The sequence below is a fragment of the Mesoplodon mirus genome (genome assembly GCF_964341445.2).
Source record: "Mesoplodon mirus genome assembly, chromosome: 2".
Taxonomy (NCBI): Eukaryota; Metazoa; Chordata; class Mammalia; order Artiodactyla; family Ziphiidae; genus Mesoplodon; species Mesoplodon mirus.
In genome coordinates this window covers 221,945,235-221,961,610 of record NC_138977.1, presented here as the reverse complement: position 1 = coordinate 221,961,610, position 16,376 = coordinate 221,945,235, and the positions used below count along the sequence as shown (strand labels likewise).

The 16,376-nt window shown below is 52.8% G+C and overlaps 1 protein-coding gene across 1 annotated transcript in view; it reads right to left on the bottom strand.

The window, feature by feature from the left end:
* Window positions 1–16,376, bottom strand: part of DMBT1 (deleted in malignant brain tumors 1) — a gene marked incomplete at both ends in the record, with an annotated part of 73,860 nt that overhangs the window by 36,073 nt on the left and 21,411 nt on the right. The window contains 8 exons of the mRNA XM_082643805.1: window positions 473–505; window positions 2,006–2,032; window positions 3,487–3,513; window positions 4,637–4,960; window positions 7,832–7,861; window positions 8,464–8,493; window positions 11,318–11,641; window positions 14,137–14,460. Coding sequence (XP_082499931.1) covers window positions 473–505; window positions 2,006–2,032; window positions 3,487–3,513; window positions 4,637–4,960; window positions 7,832–7,861; window positions 8,464–8,493; window positions 11,318–11,641; window positions 14,137–14,460 — 1,119 coding nt within the window. The remainder of the gene's footprint in view (window positions 1–472; window positions 506–2,005; window positions 2,033–3,486; window positions 3,514–4,636; window positions 4,961–7,831; window positions 7,862–8,463; window positions 8,494–11,317; window positions 11,642–14,136; window positions 14,461–16,376) is intronic.

The window sequence follows — 16,376 nt, the reverse complement described above, 5'->3', positions numbered from 1 at the left end:
TGACAAGGAAAAGTAGCCATATCATTTCTTAAGAACAATGGAAACCTACTGAACTACATCCATATCATGAGGTAAAAAATACTTGTAAAAGCATGATTATTTGTGAAACTATCCGTTTATTCTTTATCCCCCTTCTTTCTCCCAAAGCTTTGGAGATACTCCAAGAAATAAAAGCCATGAGGTCTATGATTTTGAGAATCACTTATCTCATTCAGAAAAAAGAAGGGGAAGGTGATCTCCTTAGTTAAAACAGAAGTCATCTACCACGCAGGGGAGAGTGAGGTTGAGAGTGTGCAGGCTCCACGCTGGCTGTGGGTGAGGGCCGGGGCAGGACGTGGTGGGGCAGCCTGGGTGGGCTGTGTGTGCAGGTTGAGGTGGGCTATGCATGTGTCGGCATTAGCTGCATAGACAGCCACGCCTGGGGACAGGAAACCCATGCCCGGGGGGTCAGGTGGAAAAATGTGACACTTACTTTCCGTGATTAGAGCTGATGGACGCCACCAATCTAGAAAGAAAATGAAGTGATTTTAGGATATTGCTGGATAATTCTTTAATTCCAGGTTGTCAGTTTGATGGAGAAAGTCAATCCTTTTCCTTACTGCAGGACTTCTCAGAGCCTTGACCATCCCACCTGCACTGAGACTGGCCAAATGGGCTGGAGTACATAGCACTTCCCACCTTCTTTGGCACCAGATATTATCACTATGGCAATGAGGCAGGAGAAAGATGGGCTCCAGGCTAGACATTTACAACTGGCCTGCTGTTCACACTTCCTGGGGTGAGAAGAAGATGGACTCCAGGCCAGACATTCATTACCAGCTCCCTGTTTACATTTCCTGAGGCAAGAGACAAACGGGCTCTGGACTACATATTTATGACCAGAGTCCTATCTATATTTTGAGATCTGCACTTCAATATAAGAAACAACAACAGGAATGGGGTAGATAACTGAACACTGGACACTTTTATGGCAGGGACAAAGAGGGGCTAAACCCTGTTAAAAGATCAAGAGGTCATACATTGCCCATCCTTGGGGCAAGGGAAACATTGCACATGCACAGAAAGGCTCTTTGGGGGTCAAAAAGGAGGGGGCGCCACCCCATAATAGGTGATGCTAAGGCCGTCCCATAGGCCTCTGGGCTGGAATGCATCTTGGAAAAAAGTTGCGCAAGCATGTGGGGAGGGTCCTAGGGCAGGTCAGGTGTGGAAAAAGAAACCAGATAATTGGCCAGAGGTAAACAGAGACCCGGAAGAACTGCCCTGTATAAATGACTTACCCGCCTCTTCACTGCGTTCCTCCTCATTAGGGGGACGCCCACACCCTTGCTCTCTGGGTGTGCATCTCTGCCCTGCTTCTCTCTTAACAGTTTCTCTGTGTGCTCTCCCACTTGTTGTTCTGCTATGTCTCTACTAATAAACTTTGTGCCTCTTTTTACAGTTTTTGCCTCCGTGAGAAATGCATTTCACTGGGGGCAAAAGCCAGGGGGTGTGGTGCCTAGGATTCCTGGTTTTCATCCAGGCTCCCCATGTTCAATTCCTGGGCAGGGAATCAAGATCTCGCTTCATGCCACTACTCACTGCTGCATCTGTGAGATCAGCAAGAAGATCATTTGGGGGATTGCTCTCAACATGAAGGATTCTTTAACAGACAAACATTTGTAAGACTGCTACTTGGCCATGCTTCTAACATGGTCACAGTTGTCCATGGGATGACTGGGACAGTTATTTTCATCCAAAATGACCAGAGGAAACAATCTTTTTCTTCCACAGTCTCTCTGAAAGAGCACCGGCAGCAAGCGGTGGCAGGAGACCAGAGGGGCCTTCCAGCCCGAGATGAGTGACAGCCATGGTCTTGGAAATTCGGCTGGTCACTGAAACGGATTCCAGAGTCCTCAGAGGGAAATCACTCCCCAGGAGGAGCATGCTTTTCTCCTTCTATTTCTGGAAACCTGAGAGGGCAGAATTCCAGAGAGGAGCCTTGCTGGGTTAGGCTGCAATGACTCACCTCGGGTAGTGGATTTGATTTCTGGGCCTGCAAGAAAGAGGAAACACGATCAGCCTCAGCACCCAGAAGGCACTGCAAGAAACCCATCAGGTTCCCAAGAGAGAGATGCTGAATGCCCAGCCCCTCTGTGGCCTGAGAAAGGCGGCCTGGGAGTTGTCCAGGAGAGCTGAATAGGAAACTTCAACCTCAGATATCAGTCTACACACAAAAAAATGTTTGGGGGAATTTGTTCTGACAACCTTGGTGTCCATTTCCTGAGGAATGAGTCCGTCCCCGAGACTGGGACTGACCTTGGCATCTCGTGAAGATGCCCCTAGCTGCACTGCAGAGAATGGATCAGAGGGGAGGGGCAGCCGGAAGCTGCTGCTGCTTCAGGAAGCCAGGTGGTGAGGAGGGGAGGGTGGGGACGGAGAGGAAAGGTCTCAGGGGTGGGGGGCAGAGGGGGAGTTCAGCAGCAGCTCAAGAGCAGCCAGTCAGGAGCTCTTGCTGATTACACACCGAGCTCAGAGATGAAGCAGGCTCCAGCCAGCCAGCACTGACCGGGGTCTAGTGTCCAAGGGGAGGGGTGGGGTCTTCACGGGGGAGGAGGGCAGCCTCGCCTAGGGACTGACCAGAGATCCGAATCTTAGGCTGGCCAAGCTACTAAAGGGTAAAGAGGAGCCTAAAGAGAGGCCCAGCCCTCCTGGGACTGGGACATCAGCTGCAGGCGATGCCACGTGCCAGGAAAGGCAGGAGAGGCAAACTCTTTGGAGAGTGAGCACCATGACTGCAGCTCGGGGACCAGCAGCCAAGGCTGGGGAGAAGAAATCCATGCCCTCTCGGTCAGGTGGAAGAATATGATAGTTACTCTGAGTGGTTGGAGTGGATGGGTGCCACCAATCAAGAAAGAAAATGAAGTGATTTTAGGATACTGCTGGATCATTTTTTAATTCCATGGTCATCAGTTTGATGGAGAAAATAAATCCTTTTCCTTGCTGCAGGACTTCTCAGGGCCTTGACTATTCCAATTTACACTGTGGCTGGCCAGAAAGGGTCGGAGTATGTAGCACTTCCCAACATATTAGCGCCAGATATTTTCTCTGTATCATAAAGATATTTGAGGGATTGCTCTCAACGTGAAGCATTCTTTAACAGACAAACGTTTGTAGGAGTGTTCCTTGGCCATGTTTCTAGCATGGTCACAGTTCTCTATGGAATGACTAGGAGTTATTTTCATTGGAAACAACGAGAAAACCAAACCTCTTCCCCCACAGCGTCTCTGAACGAGCACTGGCAGCAAGCGGTGGCAGGAGACCAGAGGGGCCCTCCAGCCAGAGGTGAGTAACAGCCATAGTTTGGGGGACTCAGCTTATCACTAAAACAGCTTCCAGAGTCCTCAGTGGAAAGCACTCCATAGGAGGAGGCTGCACTTCTCCTCCTTCTGGACACCTGAGAGGGGAGAATTCTGGAGAGGAGTCTTGGGTTGGGCTGCAGTGACTCACCTGGGGTAGTGTAGTTGATTTCTGCGCCTGCAAGAAAGAGGAAACATGATCAGCCTCAGCACCCAGTATGTGCTGAAACACACCCATCAGGTTCCTGAGAGAGAGATGCTGAGTGCCTGGCCCCTACCCTCCAGGGCGTGAGAAGGGCACCATGGGAGTTGTCCAGGAGAGCTGAAGAGCAAACCTCAAACTCATACATCAGGCTCCACAATAAAAATGGTTTCTAGGGAATTTGTTGTTGCAACCTGTATTCACCCATCTCTGCCCTGGTGGTCCACTAAGGAAGGTGCTACACCAGACCCAAGACATTCAGGGACCAAGGTATATGGGTGATACATTCAGGGAAACTGCCCATCCTTCAGGGAAGTTCAGAGTGAGGGGAGCCCAGCACAAAGAGCCCTTTTCTGGAAAAAAACGCACTAAAATAGAAGCTCAATGACTTGGAAGCCAAGCTGAGCAGATAAAACTGGCGGCCGTGTGGTGCCCACAGTTGTGAGAGTTCAAACTGCTGTGGAACTGCTCTACAGTCAGCCAGACCAAAGGGTCCAGGCAGCCCAACATCATGTATTTCCAACGTCAAGGTCATCAGCTCTGTGTCTAGAGGACCGAGTGGACCCAAACCAGTCAAAAGCCTCACAGCATTTATGGGCGCACTGAGGGAGCAAGACTGAGGTCCAGATCCAAATCCCATGTGTGATCGGTCCGGCCTGACCGTAGGTGATGACAAAGCTGTGCCTGGCAGGACACACAGAGGCCACAGCCCTGCACATGACAGACATGGCGCCCATACAGAGAATCCCAGTTCCCTGGAGGGGCTACCGTCCAGGACTCAGGAACCAAACCCTCAGCCACCTGCACTCCTAGGTCATGACCTCCATTCAGAGACCTCGTGACAGAACTAGCCTCTTTTGCCTCTGCCTTGCACTGTGGCATGGAGAAAAAAGGCTTCAAGTCACTTTCAGTTTGGTTCTTTGCTCCAATTCACCAGCTACATACCTGGCAGCTTGTCAAAAAGCTCATACTAACTCTTAGCAGAGAGACAAGGTGATTTAAGGAAGCGAGAAATGTAGAAAATGCTCTGAGAGGGGATCAGAGTGTCAGAAGGAAACCACACCCCCAGAGAGGGACACCCAGCTTATCTGAGACCAACCTGAGCAGACGACACTGGCGTCCTCGCCGTGTCCACAGTTGTGTGAGTTCCAGCCACTGTGAGGGCAGCTCCACAGGTAGCTCTCGTGCCCCGAGCAGCCCACGTCATCCAGGACGATCGGCCCTGAGCCCTGACCATACCGGGCACTTCCTGGGGCCGATGTGGCCCGGCCACAGCCCAGCTGCCTGCAGACCACGTCGGCGTCGTTGATGTCCCAGCCGTCGTCACACACGGTGCCCCAGGAGCCTCGGTACAGGACTTCCACCCGGCCCTGACACCTGTCACCTCCATTCACCAGCCTCAGGGCCAATCCCGATTCAGTTCCTGGAAGGAGACGGGAAAATGCACTCTCCTGTGTCTGCCGAAGGAACAGGTCGTGTGGACCGAACGAGATTCAGAATCCTTCCAGGGAAAGACTTCTGAGTTCAAGGTAATGTTCTGCTTCCGGAGGACCTGACTGAGCCTGGTCATCATCATTTATCCACGCGAGGCTGTTTGATAGAACCCTTAGCTGTAGACTGAGCTACGCATGTTCTCTGGTGGGTTCCCCACAAGGCCCAGCAATTGAGTGGCTGATCCCAGCCTTGAGAAGGAGGTGGGAAGAAGCAAAGCCCACAGCCTGAATCCCCAGGGACCACTGGGATGAACTTGAGCCCCTGCAGCAGGAGCCCACCTGAGACAGCTTCCCAGACCCCGCCAAGGAGCCTCCTTCAGATGATCACTCCCACATGGGCACCCACTCCATCAGGACCAAGGTTATTCTAAAGACTACTTTTCTGCTGAGCACTCACTCATGTCATTCTCAAATCCCAAACTTATGCTGAGTCTTGAACAAGCCGTGCACCCCCTGAAAATCATCAGAGCACATGGACATGCTTAGGGACAAGGCGTCTACTGGTAGCAGGCTGTTCAGAGTCCCTCTAGGGCTCGTGGGGCTCCTGGTTGGAGTCTGTGGAGGTGAGTGGGGAGGGAGGGGACACCCCGGAGTCAAGAGGCACCAGGCCTCACCAGGCAGGAGCGTGGACTGCGGCCTGGCAGCTGGGAGAGAGAGAAGGCAGATCAGACACCTTGCACAGAAGGGGCACCACAGGGGCAAAGGGGGACGACGCTGAGCAGGTGAGACGCTCAGTCCATGCCTGTGCCCCGCCATGCGGGGTGGGACCTCTGCCATCTCATCCCCCAAAGGTGCTCCTCCTGAGAGGTCCAGGCAGCCCAGCATCCCTTATTTCCAATGTCAAGGGGATTAGCTCTGTGTCTAGATGACCGAGTAGACCCAAACCGGTCATCAGCCTCATGGCATTTATGGGCTCACTGAGGAAGCAAGACTGAGAGGTCCAGCTCCAGGTCCAAATCCCGTGTGAGATCTGTCAGGCTCGACTGTAGGTGGTGACAAGGCTGTGCCTGGCAGGCCACACAGGGGTCACTGCCCTGCACACGACAGCCCTGGTGTGCAGACAGTGCATCCCAGTTCCCTGGAGGGGCTACTGTCCAGGACTCAGGAACCAAACTCTGGGCCACCTGCACTCCTAGGCCATGACCTCCATTCAGAGACCTCGTGACAGAACTAGTCTCTTTTCCCTCTGACTTGCACTGTGGCATGGAGAAAAAAGGCTTCAAGTCACTTTCAGTTTGGTTCTTTGCTCCAATTCACCAGCTACATACCTGGCAGCTTGTCAAAAGCTCATACTAATTCTTAGCAGAGAGACAAGGTGATTTAAGGAAGCAAGAAATGTAGAAAATGCCTTGAGAGGAGATCAGAGTGTCAGAAGGAAACCACACCCCCAGAGAGGGACACCCAGCTTATCTGAGACCAACCTGAGCAGACGACACTGGCGTCCTCGCCGTGTCCACAGTTGTGTGTGTTCCAGCCACTGTGAGGGCAGCTCCACAGGTAGCGCTCGTGCCCCGAGCAGCCCACGTCATCCAGGACGATCGGCCCTGAGCCCTGACCGTACCGGGCACTTCCTGGGGCCGACGTGGCCCGGCCACAGCCCAGCTGCCTGCAGACCACGTCGGCGTCGTTGGTGTCCCAGCCGTCGTCACACACGGTGCCCCAGGAGCCTCGGTACAGGACCTCCACTCGGCCCTGACACCTGTCACCTCCATTCACCAGCCTCAGGGCCAATCCTGATTCAGTTCCTGGAAGGAGATGGGAAAATGCACTCTCCTGTGTCTTCCGAAGGAACAGGTCCTGAGGACCGAACGAGATTCAGAATCCATCCAGGTAAAGACTTCTGAGTTCAAGGTAATGTTTTCCTTCTGGAGGACCTGACTGAGCCTGGTCATCATTTATCCCCACGGGGCTGTTTGATACAACCCTCTGCTGTGGACTGAGCTACGCATGTTCTCTGATGGGTTCCCCACAAGGCCCAGCAATTGAGTGGCTGATCCAATCCTTGGGAAGGAGGTGGGAAGAGGGGAAGCCCACAGCCTGAATCCCCAGGGACCACTGGGATGAACTTGAGCCCCTGCAGCAGGAGCCCACCAGAGACAGCTTCCCAGACCCCGCCAAGGAACCTCCTTCAGAAGCTCATTCCCACATGGGCACCCACTCCATCAGGACCAAGGTTATACAAAAAACTACTTTTCGGTGCACACTAACTCATGTCATTTTCAAACCCCAAACTTTTGCTGACTTTTGAAGAAGCCGTGCACCCACTGAAAATCATCAGAGCACATGGACATGCTTAGGGACAAGGCATCTATTGGTAGCAGGCTGTTCAGAGTCCTTTCACGGCTTGCTGGCTGAAGAGCTAGAAAAAAACCAGACTCTCTCCCCTCCTGGGCTGTAGACCTGTGGCTAACAACTGCCCCTTGGCAGGAAGCAAGCTGACAGTGAAGTTTATAAACATTAGAAAATAGAGGTAATAAAAATGCAGGGGAGAAGCTGTACTGGAACTTCTGGATCCAACTCTACCTGAAGACCATCCTACTACTGACCTATGGAAGTCATTGCGTCCCCCACCCCCACCCCCAACTCAAGAGAGTCTCAGTTGGGATCCTATCGCTTGGCAACAAAAGCATTCTGAGTAACGTATGCCACAAGTGAGAGGTGAAGTTTCTCCATAACTCTGGCACGCGAAAGGAACCCTCCACAGTAGGTGAGGCGCTGAGCTCAGAGGCTCAAACCAAGAGTCAGGAACTGCACCCAGGCCTGAGGAGTGGAGTGTTTTGCAGGACCCAAGGCACGCTTACCATCGGCAGGAGTTGTGGGCGTCCACCAGCCTGAAGGAAAAACACAGCAGGATTAGAGAGAAGGTGTCTACAGTCAGGGTTGCTCTAGTGACCTGTCACTCACATCAGGGAAAGTGGGGTCTGAGAATCTCCACTGCCTGGGGGAGGAAGAGGCCTTTTCTGAGAGCTGGCCGTGAGCCAGATCAGGCCCTCAACTGTCCACGGCACGGCGATGAAGCGCAACACTCCACAGGAGCGATTAGCACGCTCTCCTGACTGAGGGCTCCCTGGTGAAAGTATCCCTTTTGGACTCCGCGGGGGTGTGGGACCTGAAACAGCCCAGTTCTCCCCACACACATAACTCTCGGTCTAGACAATGCTGTCAAGCATTGTTGAGCGCAGAACAGGCCTCCTTGTCACCCAAAGCTCTGGGGAGACACTGTGTAGCCACAATGTCCTTAAATCTCTGAGCCAGACCCGAGGATCCTTCTGCTATGGCTCCTCTGGAAGCGTCTGCTCCCTCTAGAGTGACCAGGGCAGGTACTGAGAGGTGGCAAACGTCCACTCGCCCCTCCTCGGGCTCCTGGTTGGAGTCTGTGGAGGTGAGTGGGGAGGGAGGGGACACCCCGGAGTCAAGAGGCAGCAGGACTCACCTGGCAGGGACGTGGACTGGGGCCTGGCAGCTGGGAGAGAGAGAAGGCAGATCAGACACCTTGCACAGAAGGGGCACCACAGGGGCAAAGGGGGACGACGCTGAGCAGGTGAGACGCTCAGTCCATGCCTGTGCCCCGCCATGCGGGGTGGGACCTCTGCCATCTCATCCCCCAAAGGTGCTCCTCATGAGAGGTCCAGGCAGCCCAGCATCCCTTATTTCCAATGTCAAGGGGATTAGCTCAGTGTCTAGATGACCGAGTGGACCCAAACCGGTCATCAGCCTCACGGCATTTATGGGCTCACTGAGGAAGCAAGACTGAGGGGTCCAGCTCCAGGTCCAAATCCCGTGTGAGATCTGTCCAGCCCAACTGTAGGTGATGACAAGTTTGTCACCACCACCCAGGGGCCACTGCCACGCACACGGCCGATGTGGTACCCAGACAGTGCATCCCAGTTCCCTGGAGGGGCTACCATCCAGGACTCAGGAACCAAACTCTGGGCCACCTGCACTCCTAGGCCATGACCTCCATTCAGAGACCTCGTGACAGAACTAGCCTCTTTTGCCTCTGCCTTGCACTGTGGCATGGAGAAAAAAGGCTTCAAGTCACTTTCAGTTTGGTTCTTTGTTCTCATTCACCAGCTACACGCCTGACAGCTTGTCAAAAAGCTCACACTAATTCTTAGCAGAGAGACAAGGTGTTTTAAGGAAGCGAGAAATGTACAAAATGCCTTGAGAGGAGATCAGAGTGTCAGAAGGAAACCACACCCCCAGAGAGGGACACCCAGCTTATCTGAGACCAACCTGAGCAGACGACACTGGCGTCCTCACTGTGCCTACAGTTGTGTGTGTTCCAGGGGCTGTGAGGGCAGTTCCACAGGTTGCTCTCGTGCCCAGAGCAGCCCACGTCATCCAGGACAATTGGCCCTGAGCCCTGACCATACCAGGCATTTAATGGGGCCGACGTGGCCCAGCCGCAGCCCAGCTGCCTGCAGACCACGTTGGCGTCGTTGGTGTCCCAGCTGTCGTCACACACGGTGCCCCAGGAACCTTGGTACAGGACCTCCACCCGGCCCTGACACCTGTCACCTCCATTCACCAGCCTCAGGGCCAATCCTGATTCAGTTCCTGGAAGGAGACGGGAAAATGCACTCTCCTGTGTTTTCCGAAGGAACAGGTCCTGAGGACCGAACGAGGTTCAGAATCCTTCCAGGGAAAGACTTCTGAGTTCAAGGTAATGTTCTCCTTCCGGCAGGCATGACTGAGCCTGGTCATCATCATTTAGCCCCACGGGGCTGTTTGATACAACCCTTGGCTGTGGACTGAGCTACACTTTTTCTCTGATGGGTTCCGCACAAGGCCCAGCAATTCGGTGGCTGCTCCCAGTCTTGGGAAGGCGGTGGGAAGAGGGGAAGCCCACAGCCTGAATCCCCAGGGACCACTGGGATGAACTTGAGCCCCTGCAGCAGGAGCCCACCAGAGACAGCTTCCCAGACCCCGCCAAGGAGCCTCCTTCAGATGTTCACTCCCACATGGGCACCCACTCCATCAGGACCAAGGTTATACTAAAAACTACTTTTCGGTGCACACTAACTCATGTCATTTTCAAACCCCAAACTTATGCTGACTTTTGAAGAAGCCGTGCACCTACTGAAAATCATCAGAGCATATGGACATGCTTAGGGACAAGGCATCTATTGGTAGCAGGCTGTTCAGAGTCCCTCTAGGGCTCGTGGGGCTCCTGGTTGGAGTCTGTGGAGGTGAGTGGGGAGGGAGGGGACACCCCGGAGTCAAGAGGCACCAGGCCTCACCAGGCAGGAGCGTGGACTGCGGCCTGGCAGCTGGGAGAGAGAGAAGGCAGATCAGACACCTTGCACAGAAGGGGCACCACAGGGGCAAAGGGGGACGACGCTGAGCAGGTGAGACGCTCAGTCCATGCCTGTGCCCCGCCATGCGGGGTGGGACCTCTGCCATCTCATCCCCCAAAGGTGCTCCTCCTGAGAGGTCCAGGCAGCCCAGCATCCCTTATTTCCAATGTCAAGGGGATTAGCTCTGTGTCTAGATGACCGAGTGGACCCAAACTGGTCATCAGCCTCACAGCATTTATGGGCTCACTGAGGAAGCAAGACTGAGAGGTCCAGCTCCAGGTCCAAATCCCGTGTGAGATCTGTCAGGCTCGACTGTAGGTGGTGACAAGGCTGTGCCTGGCAGGCCACACAAGGGCCACTGCCCTGCAGACGACAGACCTGGTGCCCAGACACTGCATCCCAGTTCCCTGGAGGGGCTACCATCCAGGCCTCAAGAACCAAACCCTGGGCCACCTGCAGTCCTAGACCATGACCTCCATTCACAGACCTCGTGACAGAACTAGCCTGTTTTTTTTTTTTTTTTTTTTTTTTTTCTTCGGCGGCACGCGGGCCTCTCACTGTTGTGGCCTCCTCCGTTGCGGAGCAACAGGCTCCGGACGCACAGGCTCAGCGGCCATGACTCACAGGCCCAGCCGCTCCGTGGCATGTGGGATCTTCCCGGCCTGGGACATGAACCCATGTACCCTGCATCGGCAGGCAGACTCCCAACCACTGCGCCACCGGGGAAGCTCAGAACTAGCCTCTTTTGCCTCTGGCTTGCACTGTGACATGGAGAAAAAAGGCTTCAAGTCACTTTCAGTTTGGTTCTTTGTTCTCATTCACCAGCTACACGCCTGACAGCTTGTCAAAAAGCTCACACTAATTCTTAGCAGAGAGACAACGTGATTTAAGAGAGCGAGAAATGTAGAAAATGCTCTTAGAGGAGATCAGAGTGTCAGAAGGAAACCACACCCCCAGAGAGGGACACCCAGCTTATTTGAGACCAACCTGAGCAGACGACACTGGCGTCCTCGCCGTGTCCACAGTTGTGTGTGTTCCAGCCACTGTGAGGGCAGTTCCACAGGTAGCTCTCGTGCCCCGAGCAGCCCACGTCATCCAGGACGATCGACCCTGAGCCCTGACCGTACCGGGCACTTCCTGGGGCCGACGTGGCCCGGCCACAGCCCAGCTGCCTGCAGACCACGTTGGCGTCGTTGGTGTCCCAGCTGTCGTCACACACGGTGCCCCAGGAACCTTGGTACAGGACCTCCACCCGGCCCTGACACCTGTCACCTCCATTCACCAGCCTCAGGGCCAATCCTGATTCAGTTCCTGAAGGAGACGGGAAAATGCACTCTCCTGAGTTTTCCGAAGGAACAGGTCCTGAGGACCGAACGAGGTTCAGAATCCTTCCAGGGAAAGACTTCTGAGTTCAAGGTAATGTTCTCCTTCCGGCAGGCATGACTGAGCCTGGTCATCATCATTTAGCCCCACGGGGCTGTTTGATACAACCCTTGGCTGTGGACTGAGCTACACTTTTTCTCTGATGGGTTCCGCACAAGGCCCAGCAATTCGGTGGCTGCTCCCAGCCTTGGGAAGGCGGTGGGAAGAGGGGAAGCCCACAGCCTGAATCCCCAGGGACCACTGGGATGAACTTGAGCCCCTGCAGCAGGAGCCCACCAGAGACAGCTTCCCAGACCCCGCCAAGGAGCCTCCTTCAGATGTTCACTCCCACATGGGCACCCACTCCATCAGGACCAAGGTTATACTAAAAACTCCTTTTCGGTGCACACTAACTCATGTCATTTTCAAACCCCAAACTTATGCTGACTTTTGAAGAAGCCGTGCACCCACTGAAAATCATCAGAGCACATGGACATGCTTAGGGACAAGGCATCTATTGGTAGCTGGCTGTTCAGAGTCCTTCCACGGCTTGCTGGCTGAAGAGCTAGAAAAAAACCAGACTCTCTCCCCTCCTGGGCTGTAGACCTGTGGCTAACAACTGCCCCTTGGCAGGAAGCAAGCTGACAGTGAAGTTTATAAACATTAGAAAATAGAGGTAATAAAAGTGCAGGGGAGAAGCTGTACTGGAACTTCTGGATCCAACTCTACCTGAAGACCATCCTACCACTGACCTATGGAAGTCATTGCGTCCCCCATCCCCATCCGCAACTCAAGAGAGTCTCAGTTGGGATCCTATCGCTTGGCAACAAAAGCATTCTGAGTAACATATGCCACAAGTGGGAGGTGAAGTTTTTCCATAACTCTGGCACGCGAAGGGAACCCTCCACAGCAGATGAGGCGCTGAGCTCAGAGGCTCAAACCAAGTCAGGAATTGCACCCAGGCCTGAGGAGTGGAGTGTTTTGCAGGACCCAAGCCATGCTTACCGTCGGCAGGAGTTGTGGGCGTCCACCAGCCTGAAGGGAAAACACAGCAGGATTAGAGAGAAGGTGTCTACAGTCAGGGTTGCTCTAGTGACCTGTCACTCACATCAGGTAAAGTGGGGTCTGAGAATCTCCACTGCCTGGGGGAGGAAGAGGCCTTTGCTGAGAGCTGGCCGTGAGCCAGATCAGGCCCTCAACTGTCCACGGCACGGCGATCAGGCGCAACACTCCACAGGAGCGATTAGCACGCTCTCCTGACTGAGGGCTCCCTGGTGAAAGTATCCCTTTTGGACTCCGCGGGGGTGTGGGACCTGAAACAGCCCGGTTCTCCCCACACACATAACTCTCGGTCTAGACAATGCTTTCAAGCATTGTTGAGCGCAGGACAGGCCTCCTTGTCGCCCAAAGCTCTGGGGAGACACTGTGTAGCCACAATGTCCTTAAATCTCTGAGCCAGACCCGAGGATCCTTGTGCTATGGCTCCTCTGGAAGCGTCTGCTCGCTCTAGAGTGACCAGGGCAGGTACTGAGAAGTGGCAAACGTCCACTCGCCCTGCCTGGGGCTCCTGGTTGGTGTCTGTGGAGGTGAGTGGGGAGGGAGGGGACACCCCGGAGTCAAGGGGCAGCAGGACTCACCTGGCAGGAGCGTGGACTGGGGCCTGGCAGCTGGGAGAGAGAGAAGGCAGATCAGACACCTTGCACAGAAGGGGCACCACAGGGGCAAAGGGGGTCGACGCTGAGCAGGTGAGACGCTCAGTCCATGCCTGTGCCCTGCCACGCGGGGTGGGACCTCTGCCATCCTCAGCCCCCCAAAGATGCTCCTCCTGAGAGGTCCAGGCAGCCCAGCATCCCTTATTTCCAATGTCAAGGGGATTAGCTCTGTGTCTAGATGACCGAGTGGACCCAAACCAGTCATCAGCGTCACAGGATTTATGGGCTCACTGAGGAAGCAAGACTGAGGGGTCCAGTTCAATGTCCAAATCCCGTGTGAGATCTGTCAGGCTCAACTCTCGGTGGTGACAAGGCTGTGCCTGGCAGGCCACACAGGGGTCACTGCCTTGCACACGGCCGATCTGGTACCCAGACAGTGTATCCCAGTCCTCTGGAGGGGCTACTGTCCAGGACTCAGGAAACAAACCCTGGGCCACCTGCAGTCCTCTGCCATGACCTCCATTCACAGACATCGTGACCGAACTAGCCTCTTTTGCCTCTGGCTTGCAGTGTGGCATGGAGAAAAAGGCTTTAAGTCACTTTCAGTTTGGTTCTTTGTTCTTATTCACCAGCTACATGCCTGGCAGCTTGTCAAAAGATCATACTAATTCTTAGCAGACAGACGAGGTGATTTAAGGAAGCGAGGAATGTAAAAATGCTATAAAAGTGATTCAGAATGTCAGAAGGAAACGACACCCCCAGAGAGGGACACCCAGCTTATTTGAGACCAACCTGAGCAGACGACACTGGCGTCCTCGCTATGTCCACAGTTGTGTGTGTTCCAGGGGCTGTGAGGGCAGTTCCACAGGTAGCTCTCGTGCCCCGAGCAGCCCACGTCATCCAGGACGATCGGCCCTGAGCCCTGACCGTACCGGGCATTTCCTGGGGCCGATATGGCCCATCCACAGCTCAGCTGCCTGCAGACCACGTTGGCGTCGTTGGTGTCCCAGCTGTCGTCACACACGGTGCCCCAGGAACCTTGGTACAGGACCTCCACCCGGCCCTGACACCTGTCACCTCCATTCACCAGCCTCAGGGCCAATCCTGATTCAGTTCCTGGAAGGAGACGGGAAAATGCACTCTCCTGTGTCTTCCAGAGGAAGAGGTCCTGAGGACCGAACGAGGTTCAGAATCCTTCCAGGGAAAGACTTCTGAGTTCAAGGTAATGTTCTCCTTCCGGCAGGCATGACTGAGCCTGGTCATCATCATTTACCCCCACGGGGCTGTTTGATAGAACCCTTGGCTGTGGACTGAGCTACGCATGTTCTCTGATGGGTTCCGCACAAGGCCCAGCAATTCAATGGCTGATCCCAGCCTTGGGAAGGAGGTGGGAAGAGGGGAAGCCCACAGCCTGAATCCCCAGGGACCACTGGGATGAACTTGAGCCCCTGCAGCAGGAGCCCACCAGAGACAGCTTCCCAGACCCTGCCAAGGAGCCTCCTTCAGATGTTCACTCCCACCTGGGAACCCCCTCCATCAGGCCCAAGGTTATACTAAAAGCTACTTTTCTGCTGAGCACTCACTCATGTCATTCTCAAACCCCAAACTTATGCTGATTCTTGAACAAGCCGTGCACCCCCTGAAGATCATCAGAGCACATGGACATGCTTAGGGACAAGGCGTCTATTGGTAGCAGGCTGTTCAGAGTCAGTTAGAAAGAATTACTTCTTTTGTCCTATGAATTGTCATTATTTAACTAAATCATGGTATATCCATACAGTCGTAAACTGTGCAGCCATTAAACTTTATGATGTAGAAATAATTTCAGTGCCATAAAAATGCTAACTTTAAGACCATCAAAAAAGTATTTATTATATACTCAAGTGAAAAAGGATGTTATAAAACAGGGTAAAAAGCATACTGTACTTTGTGTGTGTGTGTGCGTGCGCCCGTATATATATATGGACTATACATCAGAATGCCAATAGTAATTATACATTCATCCATCCATTCATGTGTTCACTATTCTTTCTACTTATGGAATGCCAGACACAATGCTAGATAATAAGGATGCAATAATGAAAATAGCAGACATAATTCCTGCCCTCGGGAAGTGCAGTTTGGCAGAAAAGATACGTGTGATCTTCTGCAAACACACTTCTGATTATGGAATTCCCTAGCTTAAAACATTTCAGCAGCTCCCACTGCCCTTAGCATAAAGCCAGGAGTTTTAATCTGCACACAAGCTCTGAAGGATCTGGCCCTCCCTCACCCAGCTCTCCCACAATCCCTCCTGTTGCCACCTGTCACTCATTTGAAAAGCCAAGATCCTTCCCACGTAGACCATCAAAGCATTCTTTCTGGCTGGAAGGCATTTTACCAATGAACCTGCTTCTCCTGTAAGCCTCAGCAAAAGTGTCACTTCGTAAAGAACTTCCCTTAATCCCTTGAGCAAGTAAAGACTCTGCTAATATGCCTCCCTGCACACTGAACTTTCCCTGTGAAGCACCTGTCGCTGTAATTATATCATTAATTCGGTATTTGATATTTAATACCTGAGTGAGGAGATTAATATATCCTTTTCATTGTTCTGTAATTTTACAAACATTCTTAATGGTGATTTGACCATACACAAAGCAAAGATGGTAAAATGTTTAACGTAATAAGAGTTAGTATTTCTTCAGTACATTCTATGTACAAGGCACTATATATATAAATTTAGCCAGTAAATCTATCTCTGTCCTAAAAAATATTGAGGAGGTATGCAAAATTTATTTATGAAAATATTCTTCATCACAGGGGCATTTATTTAAAGTGATGGTAAGAGAAGACAATGACAAGGAAAAGTAGCCATATCATTTCTTAAGAACAATGGAAACCTACTGAACTACATCCATATCATGAGGTAAAAAATACTTGTAAAAGCATGATTATTTGTGAAACTATCCGTTTATTCTTTATCCCCCTTCTTTCTCCCAAAGCTTTGGAGATACTCCAAGAAATAAAAGCCATGAGGTCTATGATTTTGAGAA